Consider the following 22,155-nt stretch of genomic DNA (forward strand, 5'->3'; position numbering starts at 1 on the left):
GGGTGGCTCAGTCAGTTAAGCATCTGACTCTTGACTTCAGCTCAGGTCATGATCTCAGGGTAGTGAGATCAAGCCTCATGTCAGGATCAACACTCAGCAGGGAGCCTGCTTAAGATTCTCTCTCTCCCTCTCCCTCTGTGCCCCCCGCACCCACCACTCATGCACTCTCTCTCCAAAAAAAAAAAAAAAAAATTAAAAAGTCCATCAACAGATTAAACATCAAATCAGACACAGCTAAAGAGAGAATTAGTGAAATGGAAGATGTACATAAATGTTTTTATTATAGATGACTAATCACTGCAATTAAAATCAAGTTTGAGAATTTTTAAGTGTTGATCAAAGAGATTGTGAGTTGCTCTTAGTTCATTTAAACATAATGAAAATTATAGTATTGGTAGTAAAAAAAAAAAAAAAGGAGGAAATCCATCTTTCTTCACAGGAAAAGTCTTTTGATAACTAATTCCCTGAGACAGTCATTCAAAGCACCTTTCCACATGAGATAAGACACGGGTGTTTGTATATGCAGGGAGCCCAGCTCAGGGAGGATACTCCAAGGACTTGTCAAACCGTGGTTACCTCTGGAGAGGAAAACTGCAGTGCTGGACAGCAGGGAAGAAGGGAGGGGAGCTTATGTTCCCTGTGCATTCTGTTGCAGCTCCTGGATTATTTACCAGTTGCATGTATTATCTATTCATGAAAAGGAATTTTCAAGCTTTTAGAAGATTAAAAAAAAAGACACAAGCTGCATGGCTTCTCAAGAGGAAGACGGACATAAGGAAAATTTTAAGAACAAAAGTCTAAAATTGTTGGGACAGTACAATGGCCTGGACATCTCACCTCAAAAATCTCCCTGAATACAGCAGGTACAGCACTAGCATAAATGGTTATCATTTCCACATATTTATGTGAGGTGGAAGATCTTGAAAAACTTGGGACATTGTGCCCAAGACAACAAACAGTACTGAATTTGATACATCAGCTGATGTCATTCAGACTAACTTTCCGAAATCAATAGGCAACATCATATTTTGGAGTAGAATATGACATCTGCATGACTTTCAAAAATAAAACCGTTTCATGCTTGCTCCTGGTCTTTTAGGCTGTGTTCCCAGGGATCCTGGGTCCCACTCCACTCCTCTGCTGCAGGGCTACTTTCCAGAAAAAGCTGGAGAAGCACAGACAAAGGGATTTTGACAGAGCAGATAGAATGTGTATTTTGATTTGATTTGTCAAGACATATCATATAGATCAAGCTTCTACTTATGGATGGTTTCTTACCCCAAAAAACAGGAAAGAAGAAACTGTATGATAAATAGAACATTCTTCCATTCATTGAATTCAGCAGCCTATTATGAAAAAGAAAGAAAACTAATGGTTAGACTAATAATATTGCAGTTTAAACCTATGGCTTTTACCAAATTGTGTGTTTTAGTACAGGAAACACTTTTGCCAACAGAAAATACAACTTAAAAAATCCTAGGCAATACCAGCTTGTGAGGTTGGGCATACTACTTTTACTCCCTGGATCTCAGATTCATTTTACAAAAGAGGGATCTTTTTTTTAAACTTCCTCAAAAGGTCAACATGAGGATTTAATGAAATTGTTTGGAAGATGGCACATGGCAAGCACACAACATAGCTATAGTTTCCGTAGTCGCAAAATCATGGTTGGGCTTACTTTGTATAAATAATCTTAGAAGAAAGCTTATCATAAAATTAATAATGTTGGGAAGTTCAGAAAACGAAGTCTGTGAACTGTTTTCAAGAATTTACAAATGCTTGGGGAGCCTGGGTGGCTCAGTCAGTTAAGCGTCTGACTCTTGGTTTTGGCTCAGGTCATGATCTCAAGGTTATGGGATGGAGCCCGACCTTGGGTTCTGGGCTCAGCACAGAGTCTGCTTGAGATTCTCTCCCTCCTGCACTGTTCCTCCCCTGCTTGCTAGCATGCACTCTCTCTCTAAAGAAATAAAATCTTTAAAAAAAAGAATTTACAAATGCCTAGTAAGTATTATGAACAAATAAACTATTATTTGCTATTTACAAAGCAAGCAAGTAATCGGGGTGGAGGAGCTGGGACAGAGAAGTTTATGAGAGTTTCAACTCTCCAAGACCTTAGTCTTAGTCTCTTAGCTGAGAAAATGAAATTAACCCTCTTGAAATGACAGGTAACAATAAAAAGGAGCATTTTATTCATGATTTGTCCTTTGCCTGCATCCAAAAATGATTTTAAGGTGACTCAAGACTACACTAAGTATGTGCTGAATAACATAATTAAATATAAATTCTATTCACTTTCTCCTAGGCAAAACTTTGTTAGTCAAGTTTTAGTAACTTTATAGATTTAAAACTCTTTAAATCTTTGTCAGGTTTATAATTCAAAAATTTTAGGCCAATTAGAATGGAATTCTCCTCCAATTAATACATCCTTGCCATGCCTGTCATTGTTTCATTAGTGAGACTTTGCCTACTCTCTTATCAAAAAGAGACACAATCAATGTTGACTATTGTTGAACCTGGCTGATGGGTCCATGGGGTTTGTTATACTACTTGTTCTCCTTCTGTATAGGTTTGAAAGTTTCCATCATAAAATTATTTTCTTTAAATGCTTACTTGTGAAAGAAAAATAATAAATATGAATCTTACTGGCAAGCCTAAGCCAATCATAGGGGCAGAAAATATCCAAGGCAGTCAAAGACCAAAACCAAACATAAAACATAGAAAACACTCTATATCTAAAACTAAAATAAAACTGGCAATAAGAAAAAACCATATGCTCCAAACTTCAAACCAAGGATAGAAAAATATTTATTGATTCAACAAGCTGTAAGTATTTCTGCAAACAGTAAATAAAAACTATATATTCCTGATGCCATATAAACCACTGAGGGCTATATAGTAATGTTCATAAAAATATTTGGATTCTTTGCCACTCTAAATTTTAATAGATTTTAGTTTTGTTTTGTTCCTTTAATAATGATGAGGCTGTGCTGCTGACATTTTAAAAAATAATGTAGTATGACATTTATTTTAAAACAGAGGGGGCGCCTGGGTGGCTCAGTCAGTTAAGCGTCTGCCTTCGGCTCAGGTCATGATATCGGGGTCCTGGCATCGAGCCTCCATTGAGTTCCCTGCTCAGCGGGGAGTCTGCTTCTCCCTCTCCCTCTGCCCCCCTGCTCATGCTGTCTTGCATGCACACTCTCTCAAGGAAATAAATATTTTTAAAAAACAGAAATTAAAGATGAATAACAATAAAGTACTGCTTCCTGTAGACTTGCTATTGCTGTAAAAGTATGACAGAATGTGAATCTTTTTTATTTTGCATTTATGTGGTTTTATCAGAAAAATAAGTCCTATTACTTTTCCCTATTCATCAGCTGTAATAAACCATCTACTCTGAACCTATTGCAGCAATCAAATGACTAAAGAAAGGTCACCCAATCGGTATTTTCCAGGGGCCGAAACTGTTGACAAGAGGAGCTGGCATTGCTGACTTTGCTAATCAGAGGCAGAATCAAGGTGCTGTTATCAGATTTGTTGACTGTGTAAGTCCAAGGTCCAGGAGTGACCTCCAGTGCAGTGAATCATACACACGAGTCTTACCACAACTTCCGATCCTCTCCAGTCAACCAGGAAAAATGACTCAGCAAAGTACTTCCATTAATAAGTTAACATTTCACCGTAATTCATCAATCAACTTTTGGTACAATCACACCAAACTGCAAATAAAACACAATTTTCTAGACTAACAAACCTAATTATATAAGTTCTCTTTATTGTATTTGGTTCACAATCTAAAATGGATTCAACCACAGTTAAAAGTAACCGATTGGAAGAAGCTTGCTATGGTTCAGTGGAACAGAGCAGAACAATCTTACTAGTGAAAAATATCACCATTTTTTCTACAGGGTTTTAAAAATGACTGATTACAGAAAGTGCCCCATATCTTTTGGCATCTCTTATCATATAATACTTTTAAATGAAAATAGAGTCAAAGTTTTAGTTTCATGACTTTGTATTTTGTCATTTTTATAGAAGGCTTTTTTTTTTTAAGATTTTATTTATTTATTTATTTCACAGAGAGAGACACACAGCGAGAGAGGGAACACAAGCAGGGGGAGTGGGAGAAGGAGAAGCAGGCTTCCCGCAGAGCAGAGAGCCTGATGCGGGGCTTGATCCCAGGACCCTGGGATCATGACCTGAGCCGAAGGCAGACGCTTAATGACTGAGCCACCCAGGCACCCCTATAGAAGGCCTTTCTTACAGTTATAAACACATTCTATTTTTTTCTAAATTATAATTTTCATATAGATTTTTAAATTAATCTATGTATTTAGTTCTGATCCATCTGGAATTACAGTGAATAATAACCACATGTGGGCCTCTAAGGTACCTACAGGAACTTCTGTTTGAAATCTTAGGAGCCTAGGCAAACAGAAGAGGCCAGACAGGGTAAATATTGAGATAGTTCAGCACCAAAAGCCAAAATAGGAGCATAGCATTCTCCTAGAACATCACTATTTAATAAGTTAAAGTGTATGTTCAGCCTCTTGTACTTTCTTTTTTTTTTTTTCCTTAAAGATTTTATTTATTTATTCATTAGAGACAGAGAGAGAGAGGCAGAGGGAGAAGCAGGCTCCCAAGGAGCAGGGAGGCCGATGCGGGACTCGATCCCAGGACCCTGAGATCATGACCTGAGCCGAAGGCAGACGCTTAACCATCTGAGCCACCCAGGTGCCCAGCCTCTTGTACTTTCTAAGATATAAGTGCTAGGTTATGGTTTTTCATGCATGAAGGAAAGAAACAAACACTTTTCATACACCATAAAGTAACTGGGATTACAGTGGAAGCTGTGTTCCAGAGTCAGACTGCCTGCTCACCTGCTATCCCTGGAAGCTATTTAAACACTGTGCTCTAGATTCCTTGTCTAAAAGATGATGATAATAGCAGTACCCTCTCCTCAGAGGCCCGCTGTGGAAAGCAGTGAAATAGTTCATGTATAATGCTTTGAACAAATCTGATAGAATAAGTCCTCAATAAATACTAGCTATTATTTTTATTATTAACTGAGAAAGTATAATTCTGTGATGCAAAGCATTACAAGCAGGTGAAACTTTTTTAGACTTATTTATTTGAGAGAGAGAGAGAGAGAGAGTGGGGGGGGGAGGGGCAGAGGGAGAGAACCTTGAAGCAGACTCCCCACTGAGTACAGAGCCCGTTGTAGGGCCCCATCCCACGACCCATGAGATATAACTTGAGCCGAAATCAAGAATCAGATGCTCCCACAAGCCACCCAGGCATCCCACAAGCAGGTGAAACTTCTGAGAGCACATGTTACAAGTTTATAAAGCAATGGTTTGGATGTGGGAACACACATTCCTACTGAAACAATGTTATAAAATTATTTACATGATACATCTAGTGGATTTAACTCATAAGATACCTAAAATTCAGTTTTTGGTCACCATGCCATTCATAACATTGCTGCTAAGCTCTTCTGCTGTCTCCTCTTTTGGAAAGGAATTGTACAAATGAGAAAGTATAGCTTTAAGAAAGAATGAGAAGCCCTGACATCCACCCTAGGAGCCCACAAGAGCCTGCAGCCTTCTCAAAAGTCTTCAAACCCCTAAAAGGCTACAAATGGGATCCACTCAACCTGTATACACCACAGAAGCATGCTGGTTAGTAAACACAGCAATACTGTCACGTGGTGGGTGAACGGCTACTGCATAGGGCCCCTCTGAACCCCCACCACGGGTCTGGTAACAAGAGAGTTAATGTCTGGGGCTTGGTTCTGTGGGCAGAGGCCAGGCTGGATCGTAATTTTTGCCCAGCAAATTTTCTCACACGAACTTAAGCATCTCCCTTAAGATACAGACAAAATTCTTAGAAATGGTATGGCTGGCAACTCCCTGAAAAAGTAGAGCTTGGCAGGGGCTGGTATGCTTCAAGATGGCGACTGTGGATGCTACAGGGCGAATCTTCGCCCTTCCTGAGACTGGCCTTCACTCCCTCCAGCTGGGCCTCCTCTGTTCCTACTAACTGACCATTCTTTTTGTCTCTCACGTGTGTGCGGTGAACTGGTAAGCAGGGCAAACACCAAATGAACAACACATTCTCAAAATTCAAGTGTATATCCCAGAATATTTAGATGCAAAATGCCATGACTGCTGGAATTTGCTTTAAAATATTCCAGGAGAAAAAAAAAAAAATGAAAGCAGATGGGAATAGATGAAATAAGAATGGCAAAATGCCAAAAAGTGTTGACACAGGGTGGTAGGTACATGACGTTCATTAAATTATTCTCTCTACTTTGCCTGTGTTTCAAAAGGTCCATTATAAAGGCAGTAGATAACTAAATCCATTTTTAAAAACTATCAAAATCCCCTTCTAAGTTAGCTTTCCCAGGATCCCCACATCAGTAAATAGGGATATTAAGACTCAAACTCAGATTTTTACTGTCATTTAAAAAAAAAAAATCTTCAAGTCCAGATTCTTGTGACTACTTCCTGCTGCTTCCCATGTGTCTGAAGATAAATACCAAAGAAAGGATCGTGCCAGAGATGTTACTGGCGATATCAGAGAGCTCGCTTTCATGTGCGTACCCCCCTGAGAATCCTAGTTACCGTTACACTTTTCACTGTAGTGAGTACCAGCAGTTAACTATTAAGAGATTGCTACGCAGGAATGTAAGGACCATCCTCAGCTCACCTGTTGAAGGTCTCCAGTAGCGACACTAATGATAAGAGTTGGTATAATCATGAAGCAGGCATTGTAGAAAAGCACTCCATATTTACCCAACTCCTACAAAAACCAAGAAAACACTCAATTTTAGAAATATGAAGCATCAGATTTCCTGGAGCCATTTATACAACTATGTATTTATGCAGAGTTAAAAATTATTCTGACCAACTCTGTGTTGGAATATTTTCAGCAAATTCCTTTTTTTTTTTTTTAGCAAATTCCTAATGTAGAAGGCTTTACTTCAAGTACATCCCGATAGCAAAATAAACATTTGTTTTACACAAAAATGGCAGATAAAACGGATGAACATGGAAGGCCTCCCAGGTCCCACCCATCTCTACCATTCCAACTGGTTGGTTGGTTGGTTGGTTTTTTTAAGTATTGTATTCAGGATGGGAAACCTGGAACAGAATGAAGAACATTTAAAATGTTAATATAAACAGAATTCCTTAAAAATATCTGCTCTTTCCGTTAAGGAGCAGCAGTATTAAAATACCAGGTATCTTGTTTTCTTATCTTGCATACATTTACTTTTCATTAAAGTGGCTACACCACTGCTCCACCATTTTTCATAAAGGGTGACATACTGGGACCCTCAAAAGGCAACAAACCTGTTTTTGTAAAACTGCCACCAGTAAAAAAACAAAGGTCCGTGCAGAAAAAACAGCTCATAGAAATAAGTCTGTCCATCAGAGCAAACTCCCTCACTCAACACAAAGAACTTGGAACAAAGCAACATATGCCTGGCTCATCCTCCGGAGCTTCCGGAACAGCTGGGGTGGGGGTAAGCTCGAGGGGCCTTGACAGGGGGGCCACCAGTCTCTCAGGGGGCGGGGGGAGGGCTGCTCAATTACTGATCAGGGCAGGTACTTATTGCTGGCCAGGACCTTACACATGAGCCATTCCACAGATGAGGAGTCTGAGGTCTGCAGAAGTTAAGGGTCCAAAGTCACAGTGACCAGTAAGCAGCAAAACTTCTGTCTGTAACCCACGCCTTCAGACTCTCAAACTGCAGTTTCTTCAGAATACCCCTGACTTTGCCTTGGCCACTGAGGAGGATGGCAAAAACCTTCTTTTAATTTTTATTTGCCTTTCAAAATAATCTCCTCTTTATATATTCTGCCTCTGCGTCGAAAATAGTGGTATCTTTTCCCTCCCTGTCTTATTTTCATCCAAAACTTTGCAAGGTCAGGGGTAACAAGAACCCATACAGACAAGATAACTGAAAAGAAATTAGTGATTTATAAAGCATGCCATGTAAATTAAATTACATGCCAACTTTACAATTTTTTTTCATGCAATTTCAAAGCCTAAAAACCATAGGAGTGAAAATCTGGTACCTTTGGGTCCATTTTCTGTTTGGTATAAACTCCATTTGCTGCTGTGAAGACATCATTCAGGAATACAAAAATATAGCCTTCCAAGTTAAAGGCAAGGTCAGAACTGGGAGGGAGAACACAAAAAGGAGGACGATTATTCAGAAACTCACACAACTTGGCCTTCAAAGCCTGCCTGTTTTATCTTTCCCTAATCAAATCCACTTGTGATGCTGGTAACTACCTTTTTTTCCTCTGGCATATTTTTCCCCTCTGGTTAATTCCTCTGCTCTGCCTCCAGACAAAACAAAACCAGGCCATCAGGTGGCTTCAATTCAATCATGAATGGCTTAAAACCAGAGGGATATTAACCATCTTCCTTGAACTGCAAAGCCCTTTCTTTCTTTCGCTAACGATCAACTGGCATAATAATTGGTGAGCCCTTCTTTTCTAAGGGGAGTGATTTGTCCAACCCACCCACAGTGGCTTTGCTTATTGTAATAAACAGGGCCATCTCCAGGGTACAGCCCTGTGGGGACAGCTGGGCAGTTACTGGGGCAAGAGGGGTCGAAGGAAGAACTGCCACCTCCATCTGGTGCCCAGCCGGTCACATCATCCACTGGCACGCCCCCACCCTGTCCATCGGAAAAAGCAAGGCAGGGACCCATTCTTCCTCTGCAACTTCTCTAAGGCTTCTTTCTCCCCGTTCTTTTGAACCATCTTCTCTTCAATTTCCATTTTATATAAATAATACTAGTATAAAAATGTGCAGGGGGACATGGCACAGGGAGGAGGGAGAGAACAGCTGAGCCCTGATGTGACTCATCTACCACACTTGATCTTACAGGCAGTAGCAGACCCATGTCATAATTCATAAATTAGCATCCAATAGCATAAAATAGCATCAAAGGGGTTTCCTCTTACACTCTTAGGTTCAGTGACTGGAGCCTGCAAATTTGACTGACAGTAGGTTAACAAGAGAAAAAAGGAACACAACTTTTATTAAATATTTTACATGTAAAGGAGTTCACAAAAAAGAAATGATCTCAAATAAGTGGTTAGACTCTGGGGCTTAGATATCATTTTAAAAAAGAAGAGGTTTGGATTCCAAGGAACAAATGAATTGTGGAAAAAAGACTAGGAAATTTATGGGGGAAACTAAAGGAAGAGAAGGGTTATTGTAGTAAGGTTTATTTATGCAGACTCATCTTGGTACTGATTCTCCATCACCAGTGATAAGAACTGCTATCCTATTCCTGGTGTGGTGGTGAGAGTGGAGGGTGTAGGGGGGACCACCTTACAAAGGGAAATTTATGGTCTGCTTTTAGCCAGGAAATAGGAAGACAGAGAATTCTTCCTACATCTGTTGATTCTCAATTAATTGCCTTCAGCTCAAAATAATGTTTATGCCAAAGTGGCATATTTTGGAGTGGCATATCCTGATCCCTGCAATATTTAAAAAAATACTTTTTAAAGATTATTTCTAACTAAAGAGAAGAAAATAAGGAGGCAAAAATTCCATCAAAATCTGAATGCAAATTAAACCAGGTTTACTCGAGGGTTCCGCTGGTGGTATTAACTACAAATACATCTGTGAGAATGCAAATTAATTTTAGATCATCATAAATCAGAATTCTCTGGTTCAATCACAAAAAAAATAGAATCTCTCAAAATAAGGGTCTTCCAAATCTCATGCGTACTCACATTTGGCTCCATGTTAAGAAGAGTCCGCTGTTCCATAAAATGGCAAAGGGATAAAAAATGGATAAAAAACCCAGGTTTCTAGGGGAGTGGAAAGGTGTCGCTCACTTCCTCGGAGAGCCTGAGGGAAATTCCCAGAATTCTCAGGTCTCCTGCTCCCGGGGCTACAAGTCCCCAGCACCACTCTTTCAGGCCACTGGGAAAAGCACAGAAATTTGAAAAGAATTTGCTTGCTTTAATACACAAGAGCAGATTCATGGTTAACCCTCATCGCTGTCATTTAGGGCTGTTTACAGACATAATAGTTCTACTTTTTTGGCCATGTGACTTGTTTGGCAAGTGAAATGTAAGAGGAGGTAACACATGGCATGAAAAGCCAACACACGATTCCCCACATGCCCTCTTCCCTCCTGGATGAGGAAGGGAGTCCCTTTTGAGGCAGGGGTTCCATCCACCTCGGTCCCTGAGTAGCTACAAAAAGCAGAGCACCCCCAGGGTGTTAACTAACGTCGGTCTGAGTATGCAGCATGACCAGAATATATTTGGTGTGTAAATGTGGGAACTGTTTGTTACAGCAGCATAACCTGGCCCATCTGACTGAATCAGCTCTACAGTTATTGGCAATTGGTTGAGAAGATCTGAATGAGAGGCGAGAAGGAAGGGGTCGTGGCTGGTCTGCAGCGAAGAAGGGTGCTTGTCACCCACCTAGATAGTATCCATTCTCTGGGCGCTGAGGAAGGGAAAAGTTGAGAAGTACTGTTCCAAGCCAGCTCTTGGGGGAAAGTGAGATGCTCTGAAAACACTATTTACCCTTTCAGCTCATTAGAATATCATATGTGGTAACTATGAGCCGAATTTCTACTCACTGGGTCTGGAAATACGCCTCCACAGACACAGCATCTGAAGCGCCATTCCTCACCACAGCCTTGCAGACATTTTTATAAACCGTTTTTTTGTAGAAGTGTACAACTGCCTCCAAGTCAGCAGTTTCCGAATTGAGCTCTAAGAGACCTAGAAAAGAGAGGCTGCCCAGGGGACACCCCAAAGCACTGTGGCAGGAGGGCACTTTCAACAGAGCACCTCCCTCTTTTAGCTACTTTGCTCCTATGACTTTCTTGGAACAAAATCTTCATGATTACAACAGGCTCTAAGTACTGCTGCTTCAGGTCCTCACTGGCTCTGCAAACCAGGGGCCAGCGTGCAACGGGGCCCCATCCAGCCACGGCCAGAACCGCCAAGGAGGACCTCACCGAGGAAAACGTAAATAGCAAACCGCGCTCTAGGCAAGGGATGAACACATTTATCACACAATAAAACAAACAGATTGTTAATATCTGTCACCATCTGGCACGCTGTATTTTCTAATCTGTTTCTTTTGCTTACTGTCTGTCTCCACCAACTAGAATGGGAGCTCCGTGAAAGCAGGGATTCTTGTCTGTTTTGTTGGCTGCTGGATCCCCCTGCACCTAGGACAACACCCGGCAGTAAACACTCAACATGTTTTTGGTGGCCTTGGCCATGTACTAGTAGTGTAAACCCCAGTTTATTGTTATCCCCTTTAATTCACACAAAGACCCTATTAGCTGGGTCTATTCTAATCTCCATTTTAGAGTTGAAATAACTGGGGTGGAGGGAAGTTAAATAGCTTGTCCTGGTTATACAGCTAGTAAGTGAGGAGACTAGAAGAAGATAATATCCATATCCTTATTTATTTTGCAGTTAGTGATCCAGAACTCTTCTTTCTTTTTTTTTTAAGATTTTATTTATTTATTTATTTGAAAGCGCACACAGGGGGAGGGAGAGGGACAAGCAGACTCTGCGCTGAGCATGGAGCCAGATGCGGGCTCCATCTAAGGACCCTGAGATCATGACCTAAGCCGAAATCAAGAGTTGGACACTTAACCGACTGAGCCACCCAGGCATCCCCAGAACTCTTATTTCTAAATCAGTTAAGGAAACTAGTTTAACTGAAATTCATCCAATCTTTGCATTCTTCCCTTCAGACAGGGAGGCTCTGCTTTTCTATTACATTCTTTACAGATGAGTAAAACTGAGGCACAGAAAGGCTGAGAAACAGCTGACAGGGGCCGGGCTAAGTCCTGGACCCACAGAATAGGACTGCACACATGCTTTAACCACTAGGCTATAAAAGCCAGGAGTCTGACTGTCTGCTTTCAACTGCAAACTTGGGAGCCCACATTTCTGGCCTTGCATGTTAATGAATAATACACCTGAACAACACAGGTTTGAACTGTGCTTGTCCATTTATCTGTGGATTTCTTTCACTAAATACAGTACAATAGTGTAAATGTATTTTCTCTTCCTTATGATTTTCTTAACACTTATCCCTAGCTTGCTTTATTTTAGGAATACAGTATATAATACATATAGCATACAAAATATGTGTTAATCAACTATTTATGTTCTCAGTAAGGCTTCCGGTCAACAATAGGCTATTAATAGTGAAGTTTTTAGGGAGTTGAAAGTTATACTCAGATTTTCTACTATGTGGGGGTAGGGGAGGGGGGCACTGATGCCCTTAATCCCTGTGTTGTTCAAGGGTCAACTTAGTCGTGCACTGGTATTGGCTCATGTCCCAGATATACAAATACATTTAATGAGAGTCTGCCACCCTTGGAAACAGACTGCTAAGGCATCACAGGTGATAAACATATCAGCATTCCAGGGCTTTATAAAGTCGTTATTCTTGACCAAATGCCCAAGAACTTTTCAAGTAAATTTTTTGTATTGAAGACACTCAGTAATAACAGCAAACAGTTTACTCCTTTTTATGACGAAAAGCTGTATTCATATCTTCTAACGTTCCCTTTCTACGTTCTCAGAAATGTTCTGGTCAAGCTGGAACCCAGTCTGACTTTCACAGGAACACATGGGGAACCCACGAACATCAACACACTTGTCTCTTGGCTGCTCAATTCAACTGCAGCCAGATGGAAAATGGAAAATGAGGCGGGGCTGGGCCTATTGTCAAAGGCCTAAAGAAGTTATTGAGCAGAAACAGTCCAAAGTCTTACCCAGCTGCTACGAAAGCCCCAAGTATGATGGTAAAAACACTGACGATGATGTTCAAGGAATACTGTTTCCTGTAGTGGATGGATGGATGGATGGATGGATGGAGAAGGAAAGGAGGAAGAGAGGAAAAAACATGGATTATAATTCTTAAACTGAAAATAGACATTGTTCACAGTTTTATAGCTAAAATCTAATGGACATCACTTTACATAGAGAAAGCACTGTAAGCATCTGTAAGTGGATTAATAAATTAGACCAAATGTATTTCTTAAGCAGCTGTCTAATCTGATTATAAATGTGTTTCTCTGTTCTCATTGGAAAGATGCTGTGACAAAATGCGGAAGAGCCTCTGTTGGCAGCTGTAGTTGGTCTTCTATCAAGCATCCAAAGATTAGGATAAAATTCAACAGTAGGACTTAGAACACTGGGCCATCATCCAAATTTTATTGCTAAATAACCTTCCCAACAAAACTAAGAATCAACTTTTTTGGTATCAACCTGAGTATCTTTATGAGAGATTTTTAAACCAACATTATAAAAATTAATTTATTCCTATGTTACATCATAATCACTGTATCAGAATGCATTTCTGTGATTTCCTGCATTTCTATCCTGTATGTATACATGGACAATTTTTCCTCTGTATTCCAAAATCAGTGTCTATTCCATCTAGTTCAGGAAACATATTTACATCTGTTTTGAGGCTGTTGCATTTCTTAAATAATTTTCTATCATAAACATGTATTAGTCTAATATAAAATTACAAGTAAAAAAATCACTCATTATGTGCTTAAGGAATCATGGAAACAGGAGATGCTTTTAAGTGAATAAACCATGGGGCCCTAAGTTATTGCTACTAGCAATTCAAATAAACTATTTGGAAAAATAACTAGATGTTGAGAATTTGCTATACAAAAATAATGTGGGGTGAGGGGAAAGGACACAAGGGGGATAGAGGAAAAACAAAACTCACCCAAGTATGATGGTTTCCAGGAGTAAAGTGAGTGGAATGGTAAATTTCCTGAGTACGGTGAACATCGGCAAGCTGTCAGGAAAAGATTCAAATATAATAACATCAGATGCCAAGTATTTTTTTAACATGGTTTACATTTTTAATTAAGCCCACTAACTTTCCAAATTAAATGTAAGAAATGAACCTTAATTCTCACCTATCCCACTAACAAATCACATTAAATAATAAAAAAGAAATGGAGATTTAATAGTTTCATGCCACTTTCGCTTACTAGCAATTTTTTTCACTTATTAACAATTTTTAAACATCATGCTATCCAACTACTGCAAAGGTTGTGCTAAAACTACAAAGACCATGCTAAAAGACTGTATGCAATATAAACCAACACACCCTTTGGCAAATCAAGTTGGAACTATGTATCAACAGTCATTAAGTTGTGCTAACCTGGGACCTAATTATTTCTTGTTGGGACACTTAACCTATGGTATTAATATGAAAGAAAGAAAAAAACCATGTGCACAAATGTGTTCACTGCAATAGTGTTTTTGGGGAAAACATCAGAAACGACTTAAAAGTCACACAAGACAATGATAAAATAAACATGATAAATCTACCTGAGGGAACATTATGTGTTAACTCTATAATATAAAACTTTATACTACTATTGGAAAATGAATAGTAAATAAAACAAGGAGAGCACAAAACTATGTAGAGTCTACAACTGAAACAAGATACAGTCCACATATGGGAAAAGACTGAAATCGATATTTAAAATAGTATGTTAGGGGCGCCTGGGTGGCTCAGTCAATTAAGTGTCTGCCTTCAGCTCAGGTTGTGATCCTGGGGTCCTGGGATCAAGCCCTGCATTGGGGGGCAGCGGGGAGTCTCTGCTTAGCAGGGAGTCTGCTTCTCCTTCTCCCTCTGTGCTTCCTCCCCCCCAAATAAATAAAATCGTTCTTAAAAAATAAATAAAATAGTATGTTAGAGGATAAAATTATGGGTCATTTTTTCCCCAAAACTTTATGTAATGAAGCTATAGTCACTGCCTTTTAAAAATACTTAAGAACCCTTCACTGGCTGTCAAAACCCAGAGATTCCAAGACACAGCTCAATGCACAACCAACAAACTGCCTGGGCTGGAACAGCCCACTTTCATCTGCTTCCAGATGTGACCCTAAGAAGATGGTGACCTAGAGAAGGAAAGTCAGAACCAGAGCCAAGAGGGCAGTGGCCAGCCCCTCCTGACCAGACCTGAGGAAGAGTTTCATATGATCATGAACATGACATCACAACCGGAGAGCAGGTACAGAAAGAATTTACAGGAACTTTATGTCCACAACTTAAAGATGTCTTATGAAACTGCTTAGAACTGCCTTTTTCAAAGCAAGCCAAAAGTCAATTAATTCCAAAAAGTATTTTTACATGATGTCTTTTAAAAGAAAGTAAGGTATATTTAATGATGAAAAACTGAATGTTTTCCCCCTAAGATCAGTAATAAGACCATAATGTTTGCTCTCAACACTACATCGATTCAATAAGTACTTGAGATTCTAGAAGGGTCAATTAAGCTGGAGAAGAAAAAAAAAAGTATACTGTTTGGAAAGGAAGAAATAAATTTATCTCTATTTGCAGATGACATATATAGAAAATCCTAAGGAATCCACTAAAGAGTTAGCTGGGCTAATAGTTAAGTAAGAGTGCAGGAAAAAAAAAAATTGAATATATAAAAATCAATTACACTTCTATACACCAGCAATGAGCAAACCTAAAAGGAAATTAAAACAATTCTGTCAATGATAGCATGAAAAAGAACAAAATTCTTAGGAATAAATTTAAGAAAAGAAGTGTAAGACTTGTACACTAAAAACTACAAAATATTGTTAGAATATTAAAGAAGCGTAAATGGAAAGATACTCCATGTTTCTGGATCAATAGGCTTAATATTATTAAAATGGAAATACTCCCCCAAATAGATCTAGATTAAACAGAATCCCTATCAAAATTTCAGTTGGCTTTTTCCTCCCAGAAATTGACAAGCTGATTCTAAAATTAATATGGTAATGCAAGGAAACCAGAAAGCCAGAACAATCTTGAAAAAGAAGAACAAAGTTGGTGGACCCAATTTCAAAACTTACTACAAAGCTACAGTAATCAGTACTATTTAGTTATTGATTATAAACATATAATCAAAGGAATAGGATTAAGAATCAAGACATAAATCCATACAATTATGGTCAATTCATTTTCAAGAAGGGTGCCAAGACAATACAATGGAGAAAGAAAAATCTTTTCAACAAATGGTGCTGGAACAACTGAATATCCATCCACATGCAAAAGAATGAATATGGACCCCTTCCTCACAGCACATACAAGAATTGATCTCATAATGTATCAAAGACCTAAAGTCTTTGTAGGAGAATTCCGGTAGGAGCCAAAATTATTAAATTCTTAGAAGAAAACATAGGGGTAAATCTTCATGACCTTTGATTAGGCGAAGTCTTCTTAGATACAACACCAAAAGCACAAGCCACAAAAGAAAAAACTGATAAATTAGCCCTCATCAAAATTTTCAATTTTTATAAATGGATAATCAAAGGTGATATATACAAACAACAGAATATTATTTAGCTTTAAGAAAAAGGAACAGAGGTGCCTGGCTGGCTCAGTCGGTAGAGGATGGGACTCTTGATCTTGGGGTTGTATGTTTGAGTCCCACACTGGATGTAGAGTTTACTTAAAAAAAAAAAAAGGGACTAAAATTCTGATACATGCTACAGCATGGATGAACCTTGAAAACATTATGCTAAATGAAATAAGCCATAATTTAAAAGGACAAAGATTGTATGATTTCACTTGTATGAAATATCTGCGGTAGGCAAATTCATAGAGACAGAATGTAAAATAGAGGTTATCAGTGGCTGGGAGCATGAGAAAATGGGGAGTTATTATTTAGTGGGTACAGAGCTTCAGTTTAAGATGATGCAAAAGTTCTAGAAATACTGGAGATCGTTACTCAACACCGTAATATATTGAATGCCAATGAACTGTACACTTAAAAATGGTTAAAATGGTAAATTTTATGTTATGTATATTTTACCTTGTTAAATTTTTAAAAACTTCAAACTTTTGTGTTTCAAAGTATACCATTAAGAGAGTAAAAAGACAACCCACAAAATAAGAGAAAAATTTGCAATCATGAATATAATAAGGTACCTATACATAGAATATATAAAGAAGACTTAATACTTAAAAAGATGAATAACCCTATTAAAAAATAGCCAACAAGCACATGAAAAGATGCTCAACACCATTAGTCATCAGAAAAATGTAATCAATACAATGACAAGATACTACTTTACAACTATTAGAACAGCCATAATCCAAAAGAGAGACAATAACAAATTTGGCAAGAATGTAGAAGAGTCATAGCCTTCTTACATTGCTGGTAGGACTGTAAATTGGTGTAGCCACTTTGGGAAACAGTTCAACAATTCTTCAAAATGTTAAACAGAGAACTGCCATATGACCAGCAATCCTCCTAGGCATAGATCCAATCAATGGTAATCCCATTCTTCCAAAAACCATGAAGTCATCGTTGTCTCCTTTCTTTGTCTCACAACCCACATGTTAATCATCAAGAAATTGTGTTGGCTACTCCCTCACCCAGATTGTGGCCTCAACATAACCTTTAACATTAAAAATAACCAGGGGATCCTTGGAGAAATGGCAGGAAAAGTCCAAGATAAGCCTGGGACTTCATGTGCCAGACAGCAAGGAAGTAATCAGATTACTGCGGCCCTAGAACAAAAAAGCCAACTCAAAGGGGCTCCCATTTGCCTGAGATGGAATAATGTGAACATCAAAAGAATTATTTATACAATGACTTGAAACATCAAGTAAATGAAATAGATCAATAGAGCCCAGAAATAAGCCTACACAAATACAATCAACTCATCTTTGACAAAGGAGCAAACATAATTCAGTGGAGAAAGATGATCTTTTCAACAAATGATGCTCAAACAACTGGATATCTACATGCAAAAAACAGAATCCAGATAGACCCTACACCTTTCACAAATAAACTCAAAATAGACCATATGCTTATGTAAAATGCAAACTATCAAATTCCTAGAAGATAAAACAGGAGAAAATCTAGGTGATTTTCGTTTCAGCAAAGAGTTTTTATCTTTATTTTTTTTTTTAAAGATTTTTTATTTATTTATTCATGAGAGACAGAGAGAGAGAGAGGCAGAGGGAGAAGCAGGCTCCCAAGGAGCAGAGAGCCCGATGCGGGACTCGATCCCAGGACCCTGGGATCATGACCTGAGCCGAAGGCAGACGCTTAACCATCTGAGCCACCCAGGCGCCCTATCTTTATTTTTTTTAATTTTATTTTTTTAAGTAATCTGTATACCCAGTGTGGGGCTCAAACTTATAACCCCAAAATCAAGAGTCGCATGCTCTACTGACTGAGCCAGTGAGGCACCCCTCAGCAATGAGTATCTGTGTGTATGTGTGTGTGTGTGTGTGTGTGTCTGGTTTTTTTTTAAGAGAAGGAGGTGGGGAGAGGCAGAGGGAGAGGGAGAGATAGAATGCCAAGCAGACACCCCGCTGAGTGTGGAGCCTGATGCAGGGCTCGATCTCACAACCCTGAGATCATGACCTGAGCCGAAATCAAGAGACGGACACTTAACTGAGTGAGCCACCCAGGCGCCCCTCAGCAATGAGTTCTTAAAAACAACACCAAAAGCATGATCCATGAGAGAAAAAATTGATATGGAACTTCATTAAAATTTAAAACTTCTGCTCTGAAAGACCGTATTAAGAGAATGAAAAGACAGGGGGCGGAGCAAGATGGCGGAGGAGTAGGAGACCTGGATTTCGTCTCCTCTCAGGAATTCAGCTGGATAGGGATCAAACCATTCTGAACACCTACAAACTCAACAGGAGATTGAAGAAAAGAAGAGCAACAACTCTCTCATCAGAAAAGCGACCACTTTCTGGAAGGTAGGACGTGCGGAGAAGTGAATCCGAGGCCATATTCGGGAGGATAGACGGCGGGGGAGGGGCCTCCGTCGGACGCTTCTGGCAAGTGATAGAGCCGCGGAACACAAAATCAGAACTTTTAAAAGTCTGCTCCGCCGAGGGACATCACTCTGGTGGATAAGCGGGGGGTGGAACCCTCCAGGACAGTGTGGTCTCAGGACCCACGGGTCACAGAAAGACCGGGGGTGCCTGAGTGTGGCGGAGCTCCCAGGTATCAGAGCAGGGAAGCCGGCTGCAGAGGCGGAGCCCAGGCGCGGGCTCTCAGCTCGGGGTTGCCATAAACTGTGATCCGCGGCACAGTCGGGCCCCTGCTCCTGCAGCAGGGACCCAACAAGCGGCAGATCCGGGGAGACTCACCTTCCCCCCCGGGAGGAGCCGCGCGGGAGTGCACCGCAGGGATCTGCTGGGTTTGGAGACTCCACCCGGGGTCGGATGCCAGAGATAGAAACGCGCGGTCACAGGCCGGGTGAGCACGGAGTGCGGCTGGAAAACGGGGAGACGGGAGTGACTGACTGCTTTTCTCTGGGGGCTCACTGAGGAGCAGGACCCTGAGTTCTCAGATCCTCCGGGGCGGAGATTGGGAGGCCGCCATTTTCACTCTCCGCCTCCAAAGCTGTACGGAAAGCTCGCAGGGAACAAAAGCCCCGGAGAGCAAACCCGAGCAGATTACTTAGTCTGGACCAGGCAAGGGTGGGGCAATTCCGCCTCCGGCAAAGACATTTGGAAACCACGGCAACAGGCCCCTCCCCAGAAGATCAGCAAGAACAGCCAGCCAAGACCAAGTATACCGATCAATGAGAACGGCAGAACTCCAGCGCTAGGGGAATACTGCACATAGAATTCATGGCGTTTTTACCATGATTCTTTAGTCTTTCAAAGTTAATTTTTTTTTAACTTTTTTTTTTTTAATTTTTCTTTTTCCCTTTTTCACCAACATCTTATCAATCCCTTTTTTTAAAAAAAACATTTTTATTTTTCATTTTTAGAGTCATATTCTATCCCTTCATAGTAGTTACCCGTATTTTTGGCTTATATATATAAGTTGTTCTCTCTTTAAAATTTTGAGATAGTTTCTTCTAACAGATTAAAATATACCCTAAGGGCGCCTGGGTGGCTCAGTTGGTTAAGCGACTGCCTTCGGCTCAGGCCATGATCCTGGAGTCCCGGGATCGAGTCCCGCATCTGGCTCCCTGCTCGGTAGGGAGTCTGCTTCTCCCTCTGACCCTCCCCCCTCTCATGCTCTCTGTCTCTCACTCTCTCTCTCTCAAATAAATAAATGAAATCTTTAAAAAAAATAAATAAATAAATAAAAAATAAAATAAAATAAAAATAAAATAAAATATACGCTAAATCTCTAGTATATGGTGTTTTCTATTCCCCTGCCTGATCACATCCTCTCCCTTTTTTTTTCTTTTTTCTTTTTTTAAATCCTCTTCTTTCTTTTTTCAAACAACTTCTTATCAATTCCTTTTATAAAATTTTTTATAATTTCCATCTTTACAGTCATATTCCATTCCTTCATCATATCAACCCTTATTTTGTACATATATAAGTTTTTCTTTCTTTAAAATTTTGGGAGGCACTTCTTCTAAAAGACCAAAATACACCCCAAATCTAGTGTATGGCACTGATCTATAGTACCAGCCTGATCATATTTGATCACATTCTGGTTTTTTGTTGTTGTTTTGTTTTGTTTTGTTTGTTTTTGTTTTTATCTTTATCTTTTTCTTTTTCTTTTTTTTCTTTTTCTTTTTTCTCTCTTTCTCTTTCTTTTCCCACTGCTTCAGGTCTTTTCTAATTTATTTAGAGTATATGTTCTGGGGACGTTGTTACTCTGCTAGCATTTTGTTCTCTCATTAATCTATTCTCCTCTGCACAAAATGACAAGACGGAAAAAATCACCTCAACAAAAAGAACAAGAGGTAGTACTGACTGCCAGGGACCTACTCAATACGGACATTAGTACGATGTCAGATCTAGAGTTCAGAATCATCACTTTAAAGATACTAGCTGGGCTTGAAAAAAATATGGAAGTTATTAGAGAAACCCTTTCTGGAGAAGTAAAAGAACTAAAATCCAACCAAGTAGAAATCAAACAGGCTATTAATGAGGTGCAATCAAAAATGGGGGCGCATAAGTAAAAAAAAAAAAACAAAACAAAAATGGGGGCGCTTACTGCTAGAATAAATGAGGCAGAAGAGAGAATCAGTAATATAGAAGATGAAATGATGGAAAATAAAGAAGCTGAGAAAAAGAGAGAGAAACAACTACTGGATCACGAGGGCAGAATTCGAGAGATAAGTGATACCATAAGACGAAACAACATTAGAATAATTGGGATCCCAGAAGAAGAAAGAGAGAGAGGGGCAGAAGGTATAATGGAGCAAATTATAGCAGAGAACTTCCCTAATTTGGGGAAGGAAACAGGCATGAAAATCCAGGAAGCACAGAGAACCCCTCTCAAAATCAATAAAAATAGGTCAACACCCCGACATCTAACAGTAAAACTTACGCGTCTCATAGACAAAGAGAAAATCCTGAAGCAGCTCGGGAGAAGAGATATGTAACCTACAAGGGTAGAAACATTAGATTGGCAACAGACCTATCCACAGAGACCTGGCAGGCCAGAAAGGACTGGCAGGATATATTCAGAGCACTACATGAGAAAAATATGCAGCCAAGAATACTATATCCAGCTAGGCTGTCATTGAAAATTGAAGGAGAGATAAAAAGCTTCCAAGACAAACAAAAACTAAAGGAATTTGCAAACACAAAACCAGCCCTACAGGAAATCTTGAAAGGGGTCCTCTAAGCAAAGAGAGAGCCTAAAAGCAACATAGACCAGAAAGGAACACAGACAATATACGGTAACAGTCACCTTACAGGCAATACAGTGGCACTAAATTCCTATCTTTCAATAGTTACCCTGAATGTAAATGGGCTAAATGCCCCAATCAAAAGACACAGGCTATCAGACTGGATTAAAAAACAAGACCCATCGATATGCTGTCTGCAAGAGACTCATTTTAGACCCAAAGACACCCCCAGATTGAAAGTGAGGGGGTGGAAAACCATTTACCATGCTAATGGACACCAAAAGAAAGCTGGGCTGGCAATCCTTATATCAGACAAATTAGATTTTAAACCAAAGACTGTAATAAGAGATGAGGAAGGACATTATATCCTACTTAAAGGATCTATCCAACAAGAAGATCGAACAATTGTAAATATCTATGCCCCTAACATGGGAGCAGCCAATTATATAAGGCAATTAATAACAAAAGCAAAGAAACACATTGACAACAATACAATAATAGTGGGGGACTTTAACACCCCCCTCACTGA

The 22,155-nt window shown here is 39.6% G+C and overlaps 1 protein-coding gene across 2 annotated transcripts in view; it reads right to left on the reverse strand.

The window, feature by feature from the left end:
• The window catches only part of SLC35D2 (solute carrier family 35 member D2), a 57,681-nt gene that overhangs the window by 11,139 nt on the left and 24,387 nt on the right, over positions 1-22,155 (reverse strand). Inside the window, exons 5-9 of one of the 2 annotated variants that reach the window (XM_021677905.2) lie at positions 13,765-13,836; positions 12,794-12,862; positions 8,082-8,184; positions 6,709-6,801; positions 1,279-1,346 (exon numbers count right to left, since the gene is read on the reverse strand). In XM_021677905.2, the coding sequence (XP_021533580.1) occupies positions 1,279-1,346; positions 6,709-6,801; positions 8,082-8,184; positions 12,794-12,862; positions 13,765-13,836 (405 nt within the window). The remainder of the gene's footprint in view (positions 1-1,278; positions 1,347-6,708; positions 6,802-8,081; positions 8,185-12,793; positions 12,863-13,764; positions 13,837-22,155) is intronic. The other variant, XM_021677906.1, reaches the window with a different exon arrangement.

Source organism: Neomonachus schauinslandi, chromosome 13 (genome assembly GCF_002201575.2).
Source record: "Neomonachus schauinslandi chromosome 13, ASM220157v2, whole genome shotgun sequence".
NCBI classification, from domain to species: Eukaryota; Metazoa; Chordata; class Mammalia; order Carnivora; family Phocidae; genus Neomonachus; species Neomonachus schauinslandi.